Source organism: Vipera berus (genome assembly GCF_964194415.1).
Source record: "Vipera berus genome assembly, chromosome: Z".
Taxonomy (NCBI): domain Eukaryota; kingdom Metazoa; phylum Chordata; class Lepidosauria; order Squamata; family Viperidae; genus Vipera; species Vipera berus.
Window position 1 is genome coordinate 44,496,333 of NC_138205.1, and position 23,049 is coordinate 44,519,381.

The window sequence follows — 23,049 nt, forward strand, 5'->3', positions numbered from 1 at the left end:
CTAAGCACGAAAAGAAACAGGATATTGATAATACGTTATGAATTAAATAATTTTCCAAAATTACCGAATTATTTTGCAAAATATTTTCAAAAATAATTTTAAAGAGCTTATAGTTATTATTCAATAATGGTTTTGGTCAATAATTTCTTGTTAAAGTCAAATCTTGTCCCCCTACCCTTAGTTATTGAAGCTATATTACCCTTTTTTGCAGTTCCCTTCAATAAAATCAAATTCATCGCATTTTGTAAAGATTGTAAAAGTTCATCCTCACAGCATTTCTAGTAAGTAGTCGATAGCCTGCTGTTCCAGGCATCTTTCCTGTTTTAATCTTTTTTTATAGTTTTGCAAACCTCTCTTATTGTTATGAATTCATTCATCTGTTCCTCTTACATGAATCTGCCCTCACAGAGACTTTTCACAGTGTGCCCCAACTACCTGCAAAGAAGTGGCGGAGATGCCTTCTTTAAGAGCCAAGGACAGAAATTTCCCATTAATGCTTTTTGGTAACAGGAAAAGACTTATCTTATTTTCCATGCCTTTCAACTATGAAAATATTGGTTTCATGCAGTAAATATTGCTGTGCTCTTCTGTTTGTTGCTTTACATTTTTATTTGTATTTTAATCTCTTCCAGATATGAAGGACCAGATATAAAATTGGTTCTTTCTAGACCTTTCACCGTTAACAACAATAACAACCCAAAGAGGATTTTAAAAGCAGCTTCCAGCACTTGGTGGAAAAGGAGTCAACAATAGATTAAATTGACTTTATCATGTTCAGTTGCTTCCTGTCCTTCCAGGTGGTTTATCCAGACATAATGTCAAAGTAACCTTCCAAAATGCCTTGTGCAGAGTTAGGCTGAGATATGATGATACAGCTAAGTTAATTCAGTCAGTTTCCTGACTTCTATGTCCTTTTCACCTAGAATTGTCAGGCCAATTTTCCAAATGCTAAACCTATGTCCAATCTTCATCATTCCTACTGCCTTCTAAATGTATACACTTCAAAAGCTGTCATTGGATACCAGTCTGCGACTGTTATATAAACAAGGTTCGTTTGTATTGTCTGCTTGCTTTAGATACAGTAGTCCTTGCTTACTGGCTGCCTTGTTTAGTGACTATATAAAGTTATGATGGTGTTGCAAAAGACAGCTTTGCAACCAATCCTAACAATTATGACTGTCAGAGTGTCCCGCATCACCATTTAGGCACTTTGCAACTGGCATGCATTTACAACTGTTGTAGCATCCCATGGTCACAGGATCATATTTGTGTGCTTTTGGAACAAGCAGAATTAATGGAGAACATGGAAGTAAAATCATCAGTTGCAGTCACCTATCAGTCAGCAACTGCTTAACAACAGAATGGGAAGTAATGCTATAACTCTGTTATGATCATCTGATTTTCCAATTGGCAATCCAATTGCCAGTACCAATTTGTGACAGCTAAGCAAGGACTACCTGTATTCTGCCATTAGCCAATGAATCAGAAAAGTAGTCCCTTAAAACTGAATTCAATGGACATCTTTGAACTGCTACCCAACCTGTGACCTGGTTCACACATTTATAATAAATTATGGTTCATGACTTTTTAAAATGGAAAGTATTATACAAAATTTTGTAAATGAAATAAAACAAACACTTCTCTAAACTATTAATGCAACTAATTTTATTGAAATATAAATAAAGTTGTGTTCTATTTCTTTCTCTCTTTGCACGTAATACAGAAACTAAGGCCTAACAGACATCGTGTCTTCGGCAAACTGGCTACAAAATTTGAGGAATGGAACAACCCAACTCACAATAGGGTACTTCTCTTCCTATATAAACAGAATACATATTGGTAAGAAAACATACATCAGTAGTTAATTAACTTCAGAGTTTGATCTGAAACTTACCCATATTTTCAATTATTCAGACCTTGTCGGGTAACAATAATACCTTGTTTAACAGGCTAATTTTCAGGATTTAGCCCATATGTCAAATATATTGGCTGCTTTCCCCATTATTAGCCCTCCTCTGAACTACTATGTCTAAATACTGTCCTCATCTTAATTTTGCATTTTTTCCTATCTGGCTACCTCTTTTCTCAGTAAATGAATGGGTATTCACTTACTCTTAAAAACTAAAGCCCAGTTGAATGTATGGCCAATATTTTGCAAATCAGACATGCCTAGTAGCACTGGAGTCTTATAGTCATAGAGACATAAATTCTAAGTAGAAAGTTCTATATGTTCTATGTGTGATGTTACAATGAAAGGGACCTACTTGCACCGTTGATCAGCTTTATCCAGGAGTGGTGTCAGCTTCAGTAGAAATTCAAAGGCACAATTCACATCTTCTGTGAAATCCTGCAACAGCATAACAGTACAATAGCTTCTCCCTTAGATCTTTAAAAATCTAGGAATTGAGCACTGGTAACTCTACCCCTAATTTGTTATAAATTTAAACTGACAAAAGTGCATTTCAATAAGATATACTGCTCAATATTTTAGAGTAACTGGAATATGCATTTTTTATGTTTTTCTGTTTCTGTTTGTAGTGTGCAGAGTGAAATTTTATAAATGGTTGCTTCTCTTCCCCTACCTCTGTATGTGGTAAACTGTAATCTATATTTTATGCAATTATCTTGGATTAAAAAAGTTATTGCTGCTTTGCGAAAGACACTCTTTAATTGCTTCCAGCTTTCAATGGAATTTAATTATGAAGGGTGGGCTGTGTTTGTGTGTTTGTGTGTGTGTGTGTGTGTGTTGAGGAGGAGAAGCAGAAGTAGCAACAGATTATAAAGATTTCCAATTTCAAAAGGGAGAATCTTAATAAGTCAAATAAAAGCTTAGTGAGCATTTAATTTTCTTTTAATTTACTTGAAAGTTCACCATAACGCCTCCTAAAATTAATAAGGGACACAAAGATTCAAATCTCAAGTCAGTCATAAACTCATTAAGTTTCCTTTTTGTTGTAATAATCGAACTAATAATAAAAACTATACTGCTCCTCAATATAGGCATTTCACTCTTAGCAGGCAATGATATGGACACTTTCACAGTTTACTTCAGACATGTCAAACATAAGGTCCGCGGGCCAGATATAGCCTGCAATGTGGTTAGATCTGGCCCGTGGGGCTGACCTGGAATCAGCACAGGACTGGTCCCTGCCACCTCAGCCCTAGCCCAGCCGGGTGCTGATCTACAACATTGTGGTGGCCATCCCAGCTGTAACTTGGTCAGCCTTAGATCTGCGCAGCCGCCCTGGAAATGGCGAGACCGCCCCCACCGCCTCAGCCCTCCCCCTTGGGTGTACACACAGGTGGCGAGCGCATGTGGGCTGGTGTCCCTGGTGAAAGGGAAGCACTCAGAACATGGTCACCTTGTGGGACAAGGTCACCAGGACCACCAGGCCCCACATGCTGGCCAACTGTGTGCATGCCCAGGGGTGGGGCCGAGGCATCGGGGGCCACCCCTCACTGTCTCCAGGGCAGCCCTGTTGGCCAGATTTAAGGCTGACTGCTTCTGGATGATATGGCTGCCACAAAGTTGCAGATCGGTGCCGTGCCCATCAGTGCCTCCATGGCCTTGCAGCCCATGTAAGAAAGCCATGGCCACCAGCTGCACAGCTACTGGCAGTGCTGCCAAGCTCTCCCCCTCCACTCATCCCTTTCTGGATGCGGAGGGAGGGAGGGAGGGAGGGAGGGAGGGAGGGAGGAAGGAGATGAGAATGAGGGAGGGAAAAGAAAAGGAAGGAAGGAAGGAAGGAAGGAAGGAGGGAGGGAGGGAGGGAGGGAGGGAGGGAGGGAGATGGAAATGAAATGGGAATGAGAAGAAGGGAGACAGGGAAGGAGAGAGGGAAATAGGAAGGTGGGAAAAAGAAGCAGGGAGGGGAGGGAGGGGGGAGGGAGGGAAGACATGGAAATGAGGAGGGAGGAGTTGGGAATGAGAAGGAAGGAGGCAGGGATGGAAGGAAGAGAGGGAGGGAGGAAGGAAGGTGACAGCAATGAGCAGGAAGGAGGCAGAGAAGGAAGGAGTGAGATTGGAATGAGAGGGAGGGAGGGTCTGATGGAAGACCTGCCTTAGCACTTGGCCATCAGCAGCCTTGCTGCCCTTTGGCCATCCCCTTGCCCCCTCCTCCTTGCCTCTCTTGGTGGTCTTCCATCCTATCACTCAGGATGCTTTGGTTACAAAGCCGGGTCTCCTCCCATGGAGAGGGAGTGGGCCTTCCCCTAACCCATGCACTTTGCCCTCCCACACCCACCATGAGCAACCTGGCCAAGGAGAGCAAGGAGAGCAGAGCCTCAAGGAGGAGATAAGCACATCCAGGCACCTCCTCGGGAAAGCCAGACTGGGCTGGGCTGCAGGGTTCCGGTGCCCCAGGAGCTTGAGAGCCGGGCTGGGTGTTTGCCCTCTGCAGCCTGCACTGCCATCCAGGAGTCCTCCACATGGCCTGAGAGGGACAGTGAGGCTCCTCTGGTGGACTGCACTTTGGCGCTTGCCCTGGTCTCACCTTCCTCTGCTGGAGACCTCTGGATCTCCCCTTCCAGCCTCACCTGCTGCGTGTGGAAGTGTGGAGGAGAAAGTTTGCAGGAAGTAGTTTCCTTCAAGTCCAACTTCTGCCTTGACAGATCTCTGGAAAGGAGTGGGTGGTGGGGGAGCTGTGGGAGAAAAGGTTGCCCCAACAAGTCAGCATCCTTTCCACACTCAATTGGAAATGGGGATTCCCTTTTGAGAAGGGCCAGCCTCCCTTGTGCAGGACCAGGGAGTACTGTTCCCTTTTGCTCTCCAGTGATCTGTCAAGGCAGAAATTGGACTCGGAGGAAACTGCTTCCTGAAAACTTTCTCCTTCGTGCTTCCCACATGCAGCAACATTGTCCTCTGCCTCCTGCTTTGCTGGGAGGGACACCAGACAGGGAAACGCCAATGTCTGGGACTGGAAGAATGTCTCCTTTGGCATGCTGTGCCCCCAATGCACACAGACACACACCCCATTCCAAGCTTGGAGACTTTTATCCACATCTGAGCTTACAAACTGCCAGTCATGCCTGGGCTTAAGGAGAAGGCCCTCTTCTTCCTCTGGAATGGTGTGTGTGTGTGTGTGTGTGTGTGTGTGTGCGCGCGCGTGCGCACATGTGCTTGGCTGACAGCAGTTTGGGGAGGCAAGGAGCTTGCCTGTTGTGACTTGTTCCATCCTGTCCCAGCCATCCCAAGTCAGCCAGAACCAGTGAGCGGCATTGAGCCGGTCACGCCCACCCAGCCCCGCCCACCTAGTCGTAGCAACCCAGTTATTGGCCCTTTAAGGGCAACCATAATGCTGATGTGGCCCTCAGCGAATTTGAGTTTGACACCTCTAGTTTACATGATCACCACTAGCCTAATTAATAATTTTCATTATCAATTGGGAGGCTATGGTCAATTTGTTTCTGTTTTCACATGTTTTAAAAAATAAATATAGGAAACAAAACAGAGCACTAAAATTAAAACCTAAATGTCATTCTGGTATATTTTTACCTTTTCTCCTGGAGAATACTTTTTCAGTTTCACCAAAACTTGTGGTATCTAAAAAAAAAGAATAAAATTAGCCACTTAGGAAACTTTGTTCCTAGTCTTTTCTCCCCATCCCTTTTCTCTTCTGTCCTCCTAATACAAAGATATTCATGTCCATTTGACACTATTTCTTCCATATAAATCTATTCCCATTCCTCCCATAAACTTTGGATCATTTTTCAAGATTCTCCTCCTATGCAACTATTTGTCAGGCAACCATTTGTTTGAAATGGTATAGGGTTTCCTGCCTGAGCAGGGGGTTGGACTAGATTTAAAGTGAAAAAGATAAAAACTAATACAAACTAGAAAGAATAAAAATTAGGAACCATAGAAAATAAAAAGAAAAAGAAAAATAGAAAAAAAAGAAAAAATAATATAATAAGGAATTTCGTAATTTCTCTCTGGACAAATCACTTTTGGATATTGTTTTTTAACTATTGATAACAATTAGGAAACTCTCGGTCAATACATTTTACAGCACTGAGTGAATTTCCTTCAATATTCAAGCAAAGAAGTTTTAAATACAAATTTAAAGACTTAAGAAATATTTTGGAATAAACTGTGAAAGGGTGATTAGATTTAGAACTTTGATTTTGGCAAGTTATAAATGGACTAAAGATCCAGATGGATTTGAAATAAGATTTTGGAATTAATTGGAATAATCTTTTCTTTGGGAAAATGCTTTTGTTTTGAACTATCTTAAAAAAACACACAATAGGATGAACTTTGAAGGTTGTACATTATAGGGAATCAGAAGGCATTAAAGATTATAACTAAAGCATAAGAATATTTAAATTTGACTTACTAATACAGAAGGGAGTAACATATTTTAATATCGAACATATTGAATGATAATTTTTGAACAATGAGTTCAAAAATTATGTTTAATACTGTCTGCCTCTATAGATAGACTATGTTTAAAAGATGTCATGAAAGAAAGTTGTATATGACAAGAAGTGAAAGTGGATTAAAAAATAAGGTTACAAAAATGATATGGGAAAAAGTACTACACTGCACACATTTTAAAAGCCAGTTGATATTTTAATAATTAAAAGGGATATACAAATAACAGACCAAAACCTGACTGATTTTCCAATACTGGTTTGTCAAAACTCCTTCAATAAGGACAAAGAAAAAATAAAAATAATTGAAATTTTAGCAGATTATTTGAAGGGATTAAAGATCAAGACTGTTAGAAGAAAAAGAAGAAATATAAAATTGATTTATGTGATCAAGGTTAAAACGAATATATTCTCTCTGGTAACCCTTAATGGAGTTTTGCTGATAAAAAGTCCTTTTTCCCCCATCAAATGTATATGCTGTCTGACTCCCAACAATTCTGGATGTTTTTTTTAAAAAAATTAACATTTAAAACAAAACAACAACAACAACAACAACAACAACAACAACAAAGGAAGAGTAAAGATGGGAAAATGACCAAACCAGATGAGGAACAAAGAAAACAATGCACACAATCTAAAGAGAACTTCAGCCACTCACCAAAGGCTTGGGCAACATGGCAATATTTGTGAACATTTTGTGACATTAAAGTAACTCAACTAATGCCTCAGGAGTGTTTCAGCAAGAGCTCTCTATTATACACCATGCAATTAGAAATGTCTATGTTCTTGGAAGAAATCTGAAGTTCTTCTGATATGATGGAAGTAGAAAAGCCAGATTTAATATCTCTGCTTAGCTCTGACATTGGCTGAATATAAATAAGCATTTGAAGACACAACAATGACATTGTGGAGAAGATCCAAAAATAATAATAAAGGAACGCTTTGATGTTTTTAATCTGATTTCCATGCAGTTTCACAAGTTAACTAGTCCTATCTTTTACTTTATTTTATGCCATAATATTCCAATTTGTCCACAGGCTGTGCCTGTGTATATCTGTTCATCTTTTTCATGCTTAATGTATTCATCTCTGCATGGACAATTGGATACATGATGTCCTTGAGCTGCAGTAGTGATTTATTAAACAAGCCAGGAATGTTAAGTTGCAATTTGTTGAGTCTCTTTTGGGGAATCTAGTAGCGTCATGGTGTGTTTACCAAGAAAGACAGGAAGAAGAAAGACACAGCCATCTGGCTTATGTTATATTACAAAAAATATTATGAAGCTAAATGCAGATTTCTCCTTACTCTAGACACCAGCCCAGAAGAAAGAACAAAGAATAACCTGGGCTTCAGGTCACTACTATGGCAATGAATGTCACCAGCTACACAGAGAAAGAAGAAGGCTTGTATTTATGCAGAGTCAAAATCAAGAATTATCATGGCTGCAGTACCTAAAGAAAGATTTTCTGTATATAGATTAGATAGGCCTGTAAATATCCTTCTATTCTAAAAATAACATCTAATCTTTGGTATACTGCCCCCAGGAGCAGCTAATTCTGGAGTTGCCAAGAGAAGTAAACAATTCCCCTTATGTTGGAAAATTCATGCCATCGATGAATAGGATCACAGCTAAAGTAAGATAATTCCATGTTTTCTCTCTCTTTACATCATCCACTTTTTTCTCTCACCTTTCTGCTCCCACATACTCCTCCTCACAGGGAACAAAAAAGATATCCTTTGTCAGACACCTGAACAGACTACTTATGGTGGATTTTTAAATTCTCATTGAAGGCCATAGGAAATCAAAGTGAAGACCCTCCTGGTTTAAAAGCTAGCACTGAATGGTCATGTGCTTGAGCATTCTCCATTTTCATTCCTCTAAAAATAACTTTTTCCAATTGCAGAAAAAGCAAAAACAAACTTACAAAAGCATCCATAGTTCATATAGAAAGCTAAAGAGCCACCTGAATGCACTTCTGACACTGCTACCATTCTACAATTAATTTCTTCTTCACTCTACAATGAAGAAAACACCCCCACAAAAGTAACTAACCAAGGAAACGATGTATGTACGTCCATAGCTGAATGAGCGTGAATGGTTTGAAATGCAAGAAAGATTCACTGGATATTTAATCAGGTTTGTGCAAAGCCAGATAATGTAAGAAAGCTTGCAGTAAATGGAGAAAAAAGCGAACAGCTATGAAGCATATATTTGCAAAGGAGTAATACAGACTTTGGAAACAGTTCATACTAAATTCCTTTCGTTTACCTAAATCATACCATTGGAATAAACAAAAACAAGCAACTAAACAATTCTTTATTAGGAGTGAAAGAAACTGCTTTATAATCACCTCAGACAAGTGGTCTGTCCAATTGAGTTTTGCCTGTAATAAGTTCAAGTTTCATACATAGGTTTTTCACAGTTGTGCGTGTGGAAATGTCAGGAATTGAATCAAGGACTTCTTGCACACAGTCTCCTGCTGAGATATTGTCTTCTCTAATTTCTTTTTAAAGCCAGATGTTTATCGTGAACATTCCTTCATGACAGCCTTCCAGTCAGAAACCTACTGAAGGCAGCTAAGCCCAGCTGTCTCTCCCTGACATTCAGGCTTACCTTGAGGAAAGTGAAGGCTGTCCATTTCAGCTCTTCTGTCCCTTCAGGAGATTCAATCAGTCCCACAAAGCACGCTTTCCAGATTTCCAGAATGAAGAGTGGGGATGGGATACGCTAACCAAAAGCAGAAAACACCCCCAGAAAACTTCAGGTCTGATCAAAACGAAAATACTTATAATATGAAATGACCTAGGCTTCACCATAAGCTAAATATGTAAATGTATAGACTATCCACAGCTTTTCTAGAAATTCAATTTCACCCAACCTCAACCAAACGGTAGAGATTCCTGCTCTCTCAAAATGCTTCTTCTGCTAAGAATTCAAAAAAATTATTTGGTAGCCAATCATATGTAACAGTGTTTCTGAAAACAGAAGCATCTTTCTTTCTTTTTTTTTTCTTTTTACAAAGCCATTTACGTATCTTTCATTCCACGGCAAATGAAAAGGGAAAACTTTCTGTCAGGTCTCCAACCTTTGGGGGCTGATGGACCTGTTTGACATCAATTCTATGCTTGCAAAAAAGGTAGGGAAAAGCTTTACCATTAAAAAAACCAAACAGGTGAAATGGTGATGTGGCTAGTTCCACATTACCACTCCTCCCCAAAAAAGGAGACTGAATATGGAACCCCAAGAGAACCAAGAATATGTAGTAGCCAAACGGATACCAGGGATCCTAATGTTCTGGAAAGAAGGAAACTTCAAAAAAAATGGAAGATCAAGGTCACGTATCTAAAGTCTCTCCATTTCTGGAAAGGAGAATAGATGTGTGAGATAGCAGATATGGAACATGTAAAAAGACACATGATTGTGTCCTGGTGTCACTCACCAGCCTACCCACCAAGAAATTCCTTAAATAATTCCTTGTACGTCACTGTAGCCTCGTTCAAAAAGGTGGCTCACTCTAGTTGAGATAGTTATTATATAGTACAGACATGTCAAACACAAGGCCCGGGGGCCAGATCCAGCCCGCGAAGTGGTTTCATGTGGCCCACGAAGCCATCCTGGAAACAGTGAGGGAATGGCCCCCACTTCCTTCGCCCTGGCCCTGAGACCCTCCTTCTGCCAGAGACCCTCAGATCTGTCCCACTCCTGCCCAGGCCCCCATAGGTACCCTTGATGAGAATGATGTAGAGCTGGCCACGCCCACCCAGTAGGCCATACGCACTCTAGCCACGCCCACCCAGTAGGCCACGCCCACCCTGGCCATACCCACCCGGCCCCCTGAGGGCAACCGCAATGCTGATGCGGCCCTCAATGAAATTGAGTTTGACACTCCTGATATAGTAAAATAATATTGGGCTGTACCAACTCAGAATGAATACAAGTGAAATGTCCTAACCTGATATTCCATCACATACATATGTTCTGCATATAGAAGACTATGGCTAGGTCATATATCTGGCTATTCACAGGTATAGCTACTGTACATTGTTGAACAAAATGAAACAATAGGCTCACACATGATACTTAGCCATTTGGTAGGGGTCAACACATACATCATACAGCTAACATGGTTGTATACCAACTCTTTTTTGTCAAGGCAGAAGAATTCTAGCCAATTCTACTCAACGTGGTAAGCAATAGATGCTTTTTTATTAGGCAGAATCTTTCACTGATAGTTGAAAATAGATATATTCTACCATATTTTATCTACAGAGGATCAAACAGAAAGACAAGATAGTTCCTCTATGATCCGTCGATACCTGCATTCTTTTCACCATCATCAGTTGTTCGACTAAAGGCTGTGGTTCTCCAGTCAGATTCATGGTTCCTTCTAGCAGCACCACAGCATGTATGGTAGGGAAGCCTGTTTTGTTTAGCTGTTCTGAATGAACTGAGAGCATGGTAGGGATACTGTATGGAGAATTGTGACACAAAGAAGACATGGTTTAACTTTACTTACACATGAAGAGGAAAACTGTTTATTCCTTAACTTGTGGCTGTTGTTTGTTTACCTTTTGACAAGATTAATGCACTCTTCCAATTGATTCCGCAACTGATTGTTGTTAATATGCCCCACATTGTCTCCCAATTTGGCAAGGGACTGTTCAACTGCATTCCAGGAAGCTAAACAAAACACCATAAAGGTTACATTTTAATCACATAGTTTGCCCAACAACCCAAACAAACAACAGCCCCAAATATATTTCATTTATTGTTAGAAAATGACTTGAAATTTGGCAGACTGCAACCTGGGTGGAAGTGATAAGTATGAATCTTATTGAGTATGTTTATTGCTCATACCCATGAATGGTGATGGACAGGATCAGAGACAAGGATAAGACTTCCAGTCTCCCTGGTTTTTCTAAAAGCTTCACCTATTTGCAGGCATATGCAGTTTTGCTGGATTTAAAAGAAGTATATAAAGATCTGTTTTATATCAATTCAGTCTACTCATCTGTAGCTGCTATCCAAAGTCGTAACTTCATCTTAATCTAAGCAAGCTTATGTGCCTAGATTAAGTGTGCTATTGTTTCCTTGAGTTTCAGGGAAGGGATGGGAATAATTATTAGGTTTATAAAGTTTTGTGGCTCCACCACCACCAAAAAAACAACAACACCCCAGGATCACTAAGAGACTTGTTGTGCTGCTTCAGGCCTTATAAAGAACCCCAACAAAATACTTCTATCATCAATTTAATTCAAAGTGCACAAGTGAGTTCGAACTCTAGAGACTAAATGTTTTGTATTAAAATCTGCACTGTGTTGCTTTTTTCATAATTTTAAAAAATAATTTTCCCATATGAACACTGGCCGCATACATGTATCTTCTAGCTTGGCAATATGAATCAGGGCCCGATTTTTGGTGCTCGCCAGGATTTTCACCAGACGCTCCAAGCACATATTGAGCTGGTTCTCTGCAGCCCCCTGTTCCAGCAGTTCTTTCAGCTTTTCTGTATAGAAGGCAGCACACCGCAGCATCCAAATGAGAACATTCATCAGGGCACGACAGAGGCCAATACATTCTTCTGCCTTACCATGGCAGCTGCAAGAAGAGTAAGGAAGGGACAAAATAAATCATCTCTAGCAAAAAGACTATCTTGCTTGGCATGCAGACATTTACTGCAGAATTTCCATGATCTTCAGAAACATAAACGTAATCCTAGCTTCTTTGGAGGGGTGCAGGAAAAATGCCAAAACTGACAAAAAATATCAGAGAAAAGACTTCCCTACTTTAATATGGGCTATGATAAAAAGAAAGAAAAAAAGATAAGAAACAAGTAAGAACCTGAAAGAAAGCATCAGTTCACATCATTATTCAATTGTCATGGTGGCCAGATAAATCTCAACTGTAAAGGAGAAATGATAGGGTGATCCTATTTCTGAAAGCCCTAATGTTCTTTGTAATCTTCTTTTCACTTTCCTGCCTATTATTAACTTCCCAGTTTCATAAAAGGTAAAGGTAAAGGTTCCCCCGCACATGTGTGCTAGTCGTTTCCAACTCTAGGGGCCGGTGCTCATCTCCGTTTCAAAGCCAAAGAGCCAGCGCTTGTCCGAGGACGTCTCCGTGGCCATGTGGCCAGCATGACTAGACGCCAAAGGCGCACGGAACGCTGTTACCTTCCCACCGGAGTGGTCCCTATTTTTCTACTTGCTTTTTATGTGCTTTCAAACTGCTAGGTGGGCAGAAGCTGGGACGAGTAACAGGCGCTCACTCTGTGAGTGAGTTTCATAGCCACTGCTAATTCTTAAAAGATCACATTATGCAAGGTCTTCTGGCTATTGAGTCCAATCAAGTGTATTTGATAAGATGGCTTCTATACAGTGAAAGCAGGTAAGTGGAAAGAAAGTCATGGATATACTTTCCTGTAGCTACACCGCAATTGTAATTTAGCAGGAGTAAACTCCCTTTATGGAAATGATAAACTCAATAGTGAAAGCAGTAGAACAATATGGTGCAAGAATGCAAGCAGAAACACTATGGTCAACACAGTGGTTTAAGCCTCAAAGACATGTAAGTATCCTACTATGAGAATAACTTGCCAATTAGAAAATGCCCATTTCAAATCTTACTTCACTAGTGAAATTGCATGAGTGCTTAATCTCAGCCTTCCATCTGTAATGTTAGCATAGGATTGCTACAGCACAGGATTAATCTGAATATCCCAAAATATAAGATAATATAAAGCATTATTACTTTGATTTCTCTAACCAACTTCCTGTCCACTCCTTTCTTTTGGGGATCTCTCAGCATCCCAGGAAAGAGTAAAATATCAGTGAATTTATATTATCAACCAGAGGTATCAAAGTAGTGACATCAAACATCTTGCATAACGTGGCGCCACAGTGCCACAGTACAATTCATGCCTTTATTTAAACAAATTAAAAAGAGAAATTATTCATTCATTCAGTGATTAACATAACTAGGCCCAAAAAGCAGATGGGGACTAAGAGAAAAATCCTGTTGATGGGACAAGTACTTTTTCAACAAGCAGCAATAATCTCGGAGCTGAAGGGTTCTGATCAAATTAAAAAGCAGAACATTGAATTAAGCAGAGAAAGGATTAAGTATTGGGCTTTGTATCTGGCTGTAACAGGTGCTTATCAGTGTTCTGGTGACAAATTAATATTCATTGTTTCTATTTTCTTATAGGAAGTTTCTGTTTCCTCACATTTCAATCCACTCCAGCACCCTCACCTGTTACCTCTATATAACACATTTAATCTGAATTTAGAAGTAAGATTTTTATAGAGTTTTAATTTTTTTAAATCAAAGATAAAATAAAGTTTAAAAAAGCCTTACCTACCAATTGTGGTTCTCCCAGGAATATTGGAAATGAGGTAGGATAAATTAGCGTACATGATAATTATATCTAGATTCAGTTGCTAATTGCCTGGCTTTTTAAAATCCAAATGCTTCTCTTCACATACGCAGCACAGTAAAGTATTTTTCTTCCTTCTGTTCTTTTTTGTATCCTTTTTTGTACGTTTTTTTAATCTAGCTCACTAGCTTAAGCAATTGTTGAATATATATATTGCTGAAACCACAGCCAGTTATCACAGGTAGGTTTGTGGCTTCATAATCAAGTGAAGTACTAATACCACTTTAGAATGCCTTGGTAAGGCCACACCTGGAATACTGCATCCAGTTTTGGTCACCACGATGTAAAAAAGATGTTGAGACTCTAGAAAGGGTACAGAGAAGAGCAACAAAGATGATTGGGGGACTGGAGGCTAAAACATAAAGGGAACGGTTGCTGGATTTGGGTATGTGTAGTTTAACAAAGAGAAGGGTGAGGGGTGACATGATAGCATTGTTCCAATATCTCAGGGGCTGCCACAAAGAAGAGGGAGTCAAGCTATTCTCCAAAGCACCTGAAAGCAGGACAAGAAGCAATAGATGGAAACTAGTCAAGGAGAGAAGTAACCTAGAACTAAGGAGAAACTTCCTGACAGTTAGAACAATTAACCAGTGGAACAACCTGCCTCCAGAAGTGGTAAATGCTCCAACACTGGAAGTTTTTAAAGAGACTGGACAGCCATTTGCCTGAAATGGGGTTGGACTAGATGACCTTCAAGGTCCCTTCCAAATTATTATTATTATTGTTGTTGTTAGTTGCAAAGTCGTGTCCGACCCATCGCGACCCTATGGACAACGTTCCTCCAGGCTTTCCTGTCCTCTACCATCTTCTGGAGTCCATTTAAGCTCACGCCTACTGCTTCAGTAACTCCATCCAGCCACCTCATTCTCTGTCGTCCCCTTCTTCTATTGCCCTCAATCTTTCCCAGCATTAGGCTCTTCTCCAGTGAGTCCTTCCTTCTCATTAGGTGGCCAAAGTATTTGAGTTTTAGCTTCAGGATCTGGCCTTCTAAAGAGCAGTCAGGGTTGATCTCCTCTAGGACTGACCGGTTTGATCGCCTTGCAGTCCAAGGGACTCGCAGGAGTCTTCTCCAGCACCATAGTTCAAAGGCCTCAATTCTTTGGCACTCAGCCTTTCTTATGGTCCAACTTTCACTGCCATACATTGCAACTGGGAAGACCATAGCCTTGACTACACGCACTTTTGTTGACAGGGTGATGTCTCTGCTTTTTAGTGTGCTGTCTAGATTTGCCATGGCTTTCCTCCCCAGGAGCAAGCGTCTTTTAATTTCTTGACTACAGTCCCCATCTGCAGTGGAGCCCAGGAAAATAAAATATGTCACTACCTCCATTTCTTCCCCATCTATTTGCCAGGAATTGAGAGGGCCAGATGCCATGATCTTGGTTTTCTTAATGTTTAGTTTCAACCCAACTTTTGTACTCTCCTTCTTCACTCGCAACAAGAGACTCTTCAGTTCCTCTTCACTTTCTGCCATTAGAGTGGTATCATCTGCGTATCTTAGGTTGTTGATATTTCTTCCAGCAATCTTAATTCCAACTTTTGATTCATCTAGCCCTGCCTTTCTCATGATGTGCTCTGCATATAAGTTAAAAAGGCAGGGTGACAGTATACAGCTTTGCCGGACTCCTTTCCCAATTTTGAACCAATCAGTGGTTCCGTGTCCAGTTCTCAGTGTTGCTTCTTGGCCCGCATATAGGTTTCTCAAGAGACAAATAAGATGTTCTGGTACTCCCATCTCTTTAAGGACTTGCCACAGTTTGTTATGATCCACATAATCAAAGGCTTTAGCATAGTCAATGAAGCAGAAGAAGATGTTTTTCTGGAACTCTCTAGCTTTCTCCATGATCCAGCGTATGTTGGCAATTTGATCTCTAGTTCCTCTGCCTCTTCAAAATCCTGCCTGTACTTCTGGTAGTTCTCAATCCACATACTGCTGGAGTCTAGCTTGTAGGATTTTAAGCATAACTTTACTAGCATGAGAAATGAGTGCAATGGTGCGATAGTTTGAACAGTCTTTGGCACTGCCTTTCTTTGGAATTGGAATGTAAACTGATCTTTTCCAATCCTGTGGCCACTGTTGAGTTTTCCAAATTTGCTGGCAAATTGAGTGTAGCACTTTTACTGCATCGTCTTTTAAGATTTTGAATAGCTCAGCTGGAATACTGTCACCTCCAATAGCTTTGTTGTTGCTCAGCTTTTCTAAGGCCCACTTCACTTCACATTCTAGGATGTCTGGCTCAAGGTCAGTGACCACCTCATTGTGATTATCAGGGACGTTAAGCTCATTCTTGTATAGTTCTTCTGTGTAATTTTGCCATCTCTTCTTAATCTCTTCTGCCTCTGTTGGGTCCCTGCCATTTTGGTCCTTTATCATGCCCATTTTTGCATTGAACGTTCCCTTCATCTCTCCAATTTTCTTGAAAAGATCTCTGGTCCTCCCTATTCTATTGTTTTCTTCTATTTCTTTGCACTGCTCATTTAAGAAGGCATTCTTATCTCTTCTAGCTATTCTCTGGAATTCTGCATTGAATTGGGCGTATCTTTCTTTTTCTCCCTTGCCTTTCGCTTCCCTCCTTTCCTCAGCTATTTGCAAAGCTTCCTCAGACAGCCATTTTGCTTTCTTGCATTTCTTTTTCTTTGGGATGGTTTTGGTTGCTACCTCTTGGACAATGTTGCGAACCTCTGTCCATAGTTCTTCAGGCATCCTGTCTATCAGATCTAATTCCTTAAATCTATTTGTCACCTCTACTGTATATTCAACAGGGATATGATTTAATTCATACCTGACTGGCCTAGTGCTTTTCCCTACTTTCTTCAGTTTAAGCCTAAACTTTGCAACGAGAAGCTCATGGTCTGAGCCACAGTCAGCTCCTGGTCTTGTTTTTACTGACTGTATAGAGCTTCTCCATCTTTGGCTGCAGAGCATATAGTCAATCTGATTTCTGTGTTGACCGTCTGGTGATGTCCATGTGTAGACCCGTCTCTTGGGTTGTTGGAAAAGAGTGTTTGCTATGACCATCGTATTCTCTTGACAAAATTCTATCAGCCTGTGCCCTGCTTCATTTTGTACTCCAAGGCCAAACTTGCCTGTTATTCCAGTTATCTTTTGGCTTCCTACTTTAGCATTCCAATCCCCCATGATGATAAGGACATCATTTTTTGGTGTTAGTTCTATAAGGTGCTGTAGGGCTTCATAGAACCGGTCAATTTCATCCTCTTCAGCACCGGTGGTTGGGGCATAGACTTGGACTACTGTGATATTGAATGGTTTGCCTTGGATTCGAACTGAGATCATTCTGTCATTTTGAGGATTGTATCACAGTATTGCTTTTCCTACTCTTTTATTGACTATGAAGGCTACTCCATTTCTTCTGAGGGATTCTTGCCTGCAGTAGTATACCTGATGGTCATCTGAATTAAATTCACCCATTCCTGTCCATTTTAGTTCGCTGATACCTAAGATGTCGATGTTCAGTCTTGTCATCTCTTGTTTGACCACGTCCAGCTTTCCTTGATTCATGGATCTTACATTCCAGGTTCCTAAGGAGAAAAAATCTTTACAGCATCGGACTTTCCTTTCACCACCAGACATATCCACAGCTGAGCGTCCTTCCGGCTTTGGCCCAGTCGCTTCATTCTTTTTGGCGCTACTAGTACTAGCCCTCTGCTCTTCCTCAGTAGCATACTGGACGCCTTCCGACCTGAGGGGCTCATCTTCCAGCGTCATATCGTTTTGCCTTTTGGTACTGTCCATAGGGTTTTCATGGCAAAGATACTGGAGTGGGTTGCCATTTCCTTCTCCAGTGGATCACATTTTGTCAGAACTCTCTGCTATGACCTGTCCGTCTTGGGTGGCCCTGCACGGCATAGCTCATAGCTTCATTGAATTACGCAAGTCCCTTCGCCACGATAAGGCAGTAATCCATGAAGGGGATTATTATTATATTATTATATTATATTATTATATTATTATATTATTATATTATTATATTATATTATATTATATTATATTATATTATATTATATTATATTATATTATTATATTATATTATATTATATTATATTATATTATATTATATTATATTATATTATATTATATTATATTATATTATATTATATTAATTATTATATTATATTATGATGATGCTTGAAGATTGGACCTGACTAACTATGTAGCTTCCTCCAATTCAGACTGATCAAGAATGTGCTTGAGCAAAACTATAGGTAAAGTGAGTCTGTGTGTGTGTGTGTGTGTGTGTGTGTGTGTGTGTGTGTGTGTGCGTGCGTATATAATATATATGTTAAATGTTTGTTAAGCATTCAGAATACACTTGCTTGGTCCCAGACACGGGACACATCTTATTTCCTGTTTCAGCCTAGCCCAAGGCCATCTACAGGCAGTAGCCACAGCAGTGGCAGCTCATATTTGTGTAAATTTTTTGGCTTGCTAACAAAGAACAAAGGGAGACCGATATATATATATACACATACACACACACACACAGTACACATTGTTTCGAGATTCATGTATTAGGAGTACATTTTTTTTATTCTATTTATATCCCGCCCTTCTCCGAAGACTCAGGGCGGCTTACAAGCTTAGCAGTAGCCTTCATTCTATGTATATGCCTGCTTATTAGGGCTTTCACACACACCCCAAGCGGCATTATTACAAAGTCAGCTTAATTGCCCCCAGCAATCTGGGTCCTCATTTTACCTACCTCGGAAGGATGGAAGGCTGAGTCAACCTTGAGCCTGGTGGGATGCGAACCTGCACTAATTGCAGGCAGCTGATGTTACTTAAGAAGGCATTAGCCCACTGCTCCACCAAGGAGCACATGAATTTCAGAGTTATGAATTGCATTTATTTGTAAGAATTTTGAAAAGTTACAAGTATATATGATTGCATGTAATTAAAGCATTATTAATAAGATCTGAGTGATTTGAAATATATGGCATTTCAAAACATAAGACATCTCTCAGATTATGGCAACTAAGCAGAAATTACACCGTCTACTTACATGGAATTCATTTACCAGGATACTAAATATATCACTAATAAAGGAGAATATTTGTAGCTCAGGGTTGAAATGAGGGATCCTTGGTACTCTCTGAGCTTGCTTGTTTTCTTGCAGACATTTTATTACCCAAACTAGGTACATCATCAATGCTCCTGGCACCCTAAACCCTCACTAAATGTATCGTTTTGTTTATCTCAGTGTGAGAGGTTGATGAAATATTCCACATGAACTCAAACTAAGCAAAAAGAAATAAACTGCCAAGAGAAGTACATGTACGGTTCATCTCCTACTTCTTTTGAGGTCTTGTGTTCTCCATTTCTTTTAAAAAAAAGAACTTTAGTTCTTTTTGTTAACAATGATTCTTTCTCTAAGAATCACTTGGCTTCAAAGATTGCAAAAAGGATTTTGCTTTTGAGACAGTGAGTTTTATCAAGAGTTTACACTGGATAGAAAGGCCCAAAGAGATGACACCATCTGGGAACTGAACCCAATCCAAATATTCATACATAAATCCATTTTTGACTGTAACATCAAAGACTGATCCTAGCAACCAGCAGGCATTTGATAAGCCACTGCCCGATAATGCTAGTCTCCCATCTATTCAGAATTACATTCAACACATATGCACCTAAGGATACAATTCATTCCCTACCTGAGACGGTCACAGAACATGTCCATAATTTCGAGTAATGACTGGACACAGAGATCTCGGGAGAAGTCATCAAACTAAAAGAGGGACCACAAAAACATAAACTGGTCTTAAGTGATACAAAAATTAAGGCAAACATGGACTTGAATCATGTAAGGTTAATGTTTCTTACCATTTTTTCTAAAGCAATTTGATATTTTAAGAGCCTTACAAAATATTAATAATTATATTCCAATTATGTTTTATCAAAATGTCTCATACTTTATATTTTACTATTAAGTCTCCAATCAAAGTATGTTTTCTGATTTATCAAAAATCACCAAGTATTGCCTTTTTCAATGGAGATGCAGTCCAGTCTAAAAACTGGAAGACAATTGCCACCTATTGAATCTTTACCTTTTATATATTTTTTATTCACTCTACCTGGCATAGATTTTAAAAACTTCATTCATATCTGATTTTGAATCTTCCTGCAAAATGGATGGGACCAGGCAAGAAGGGAGGAGACCAGTCATTTTAACCCAGTCTTGCATCCAGTGAATTAGGTTCTACTAGCAAATTAGAAATTCTGAAAATAAATGCTGGAGGAAATATAGACAGTCCTCAACTTATGACTATAATTGAGCCCAAAATTTTCATTGCTAAGTAAGGCTGTTGTTAAGTCAATCATGCCCTATTTTACAAGTTTTTTTGCCATTGTTATTAAGTGAATCATTATAATCTTTAAGCGAATCATGTGGTTGTTAAGGAAATCTGGCTCCCCACATGGACTCCGCTTGTCAGAAGCCTCCTGGAAAGGTTGCAAGTAATAAACCCAGGTCCCGGAATGCTACAACCATTGTAAATGCATACCAGCTGCCAAGCACCTGAAGTTTGAACACATGACTGTGGGAATGCCCAATGGGCATAAGTTTGAGAATTGGTCATAATTCATCTTTTTCTGCATCATTGTAATTTTGAACAGTCATTAAACAAATGTTTGTAAGTCAAGAATTACCTACACTACACTCTTCACTCTTTTGATTTTGACTGCCATCTGCTAGTTAATAACACTTAGGATAGGTTCCCTCATTTTGTTATATCATTGTGTGCTTAATGTTACTGTGCTTTACCAACTCACAATTAACTGGGTTTATACCACATGCAAGTCATGTATTGCACTGTGATTTGAAAACTACAATAGCTGTCTATACAATAATATAAGCCAAACTGTATAAGCTGCATTAGGATCAGGAATAGCCATAAAAACCAGCAAGGTGATCTTGGGCCAGTCACTCTCAGTCCAACTCATTTCACAGGGCTGGAGAAGGAAGTTGTGTTGGATATGTTTGCAGCCTTTAGTTATTTGTAAGAATAATAAAGGCAGAGCTTGCCACAGTGTATGAATGCAACCTTAAAACATAATTAAATACATTCTTCTAGATTTAAAATCCCAAGTTTAATCCTGGGAAATGGCAAATAATGCATTTGCCCAGGGTAAGGTGATCAGAATTACTGGGAGTCGAGAGGTGTATGCACTTTATAAATATTTCTCAGGAAAGGGAAAGAAAAAATATAATGATATTGGTATTTGAGGTCTTTATTTTCACATGCCCAGTTCTGAAAGGATTCCAAGACTATGACATGAAAACCAATCAGGCTAATGAAATATATCTGCACCTCATATTTTTATGATTTTTTTAGTGAAATGCATATACAGTATATGTTTCTTTGTTGAATGACTAAGGAAAGAGAAAGTTTGTTGAAGACAGGTCTACAAAAGGAAGCAGATGACAATTAGGCAATGCTGCCAAGTGGTTTCTGCGGGCTCTGAATATACCCTGGTGCTTTGTATATGAGCCAAACCTGCAAAGAATAGGACGACAAAATTCAGAGAAGGGACACAGAAAAATGTTTGAATACTACCTTGCTGATGGCCATCAGAACAGTTGAATATGACACCATCTGTAAACAAAAGAAAGGGGGAGAGGGTTACAAGCTAAAGCTAATATTTAATCAAACCCACAAACAAGGTCTGCCATTTCAACTGCTGTATGAAGGAGGTGAGAAACAGCAAGGTCACTTATCAGCAATACAGCTTTACTGAAGCACTGGCCTGGCACAAATTTAAACGGACATTTTTAGGCAACGGTGTACAGTTTCACATCAACATTATAGTGAGCAGCCCAAGAAAAAAAGGAGGGGTTTAAAATGAAACCAAAAAGCTTCTCTTACGGCAATTTTACCAAGAATCTCACAGCACTGGCGCAATTCATAGCAATGGAAAAGCACTCACCTGTTTCATTTTGGGAATACTATGGTAAGAAAACACATCACCACCACAATCATCACAAAACCTGTACAAGGTATCTAACATCCTTTTTCAGAATCACAGATGCTTCATTGTAGAGGGAAAAATCCACGTTAGCCCAAAATCAGTTGGTTAGCTCCATTTAAGACTAACTAATTTCTATTTTAAGGCATAGGCTTTCACAACTCGTTTTATTCTTTTGGCCATAAATTTTTTTAAAAAAATTCTAAAAAAAAATTTGGCTACAAAAGTAGGAATTCAACATTCATGTTTAATCCATTCAAACATTTGAACCGTCTCCTCACAATAAAGCCAAATATCTGCTGTAATTCTGCAGATCAGCAGGAAAGCAAGTGACTAAGATTCATTGATGTCACTAAAAAAAAGTTATTCTCAAAAGTTAAAGTGGGCATGTGAATAAAATCAGGGGTAGAGTTTCACAAACCTTTCTTACAATTCAGCAAAATGAAAATAATTTACACTAAATAAAAATATGAAATTCGCACACTATTTTAAAATCGTGCCATGAGCTACTTAAAACTGGATTATCTCAGATTTTTTTCAATTTTTTCAAAGATACTTCAATCCTTCACTTACTTCAAAGATACTTCAGTCCTACAGCTAAAATAATATTTAATCCATTAACATTAATTTACATCCTCTGAAATTGAAAGTTTTTATGATGGGATTATTACCTGAGAACTGATGGCATATTTCAGATAGGACAGAAGTAATGGGTTTGGCGATGGGCCAATCATGGCCTGTTCAAGGAGTGCTTCTGTAATTTAAAACAAAGGAAATTCTTTCTAGAAAATTACAAGCATTTTCACAAAGAATAACAATGACCATAATTTGATCTACTAAAATTGCTCATGAAATTAGATCACTTTCAAGACTTACCAAACTCCTATAATTTTGCAGTGTTTTGTAGAGTAAGAGAAGCAAATAATTCAAGAGAGAAAAAAAATAGTATCCTTTGTTCAACTAAACCTTCTGAGGAGCAAATGGACACTGCTGCCACCACCCGCTCCTCACATGCTAAATATACTACAGTTGAAGGACATGACCATGTATAAATTCTGCAGCCTCAAATGCAGCAGAATCTTTGTCAGGTGTCCCCTCTATGCTTTTATGTTTCCTAGGAATGAGACAGAAAAGTTTAAGGACTGACCCAAAAAATATCTCAAAGCATGCTGTTGGCATGAACTTCCCGATGGTAGCTTTCACTGGATTTAGTAAAAATAATCATATGATAGCGTTATGTGACCATTTGATATATTT

General features: G+C 39.3%; 1 protein-coding gene across 3 annotated transcripts in view; it reads right to left on the minus strand.

Annotated features, from left to right (window-relative positions):
* Window positions 1-23,049, minus strand: part of MED24 (mediator complex subunit 24) — a 94,701-nt gene that overhangs the window by 55,139 nt on the left and 16,513 nt on the right. For all 3 annotated transcript variants that reach the window (XM_081345143.1, XM_081345142.1, XM_081345141.1), the window contains exons 3-11: window positions 22,464-22,546; window positions 21,384-21,422; window positions 19,482-19,555; window positions 11,748-11,971; window positions 10,942-11,053; window positions 10,690-10,840; window positions 8,987-9,100; window positions 5,495-5,542; window positions 2,265-2,347 (exon numbers count right to left, since the gene is read on the minus strand). In XM_081345143.1, the coding sequence (XP_081201269.1) occupies window positions 2,265-2,347; window positions 5,495-5,542; window positions 8,987-9,100; window positions 10,690-10,840; window positions 10,942-11,053; window positions 11,748-11,971; window positions 19,482-19,555; window positions 21,384-21,422; window positions 22,464-22,546 (928 nt within the window). The remainder of the gene's footprint in view (window positions 1-2,264; window positions 2,348-5,494; window positions 5,543-8,986; window positions 9,101-10,689; window positions 10,841-10,941; window positions 11,054-11,747; window positions 11,972-19,481; window positions 19,556-21,383; window positions 21,423-22,463; window positions 22,547-23,049) is intronic.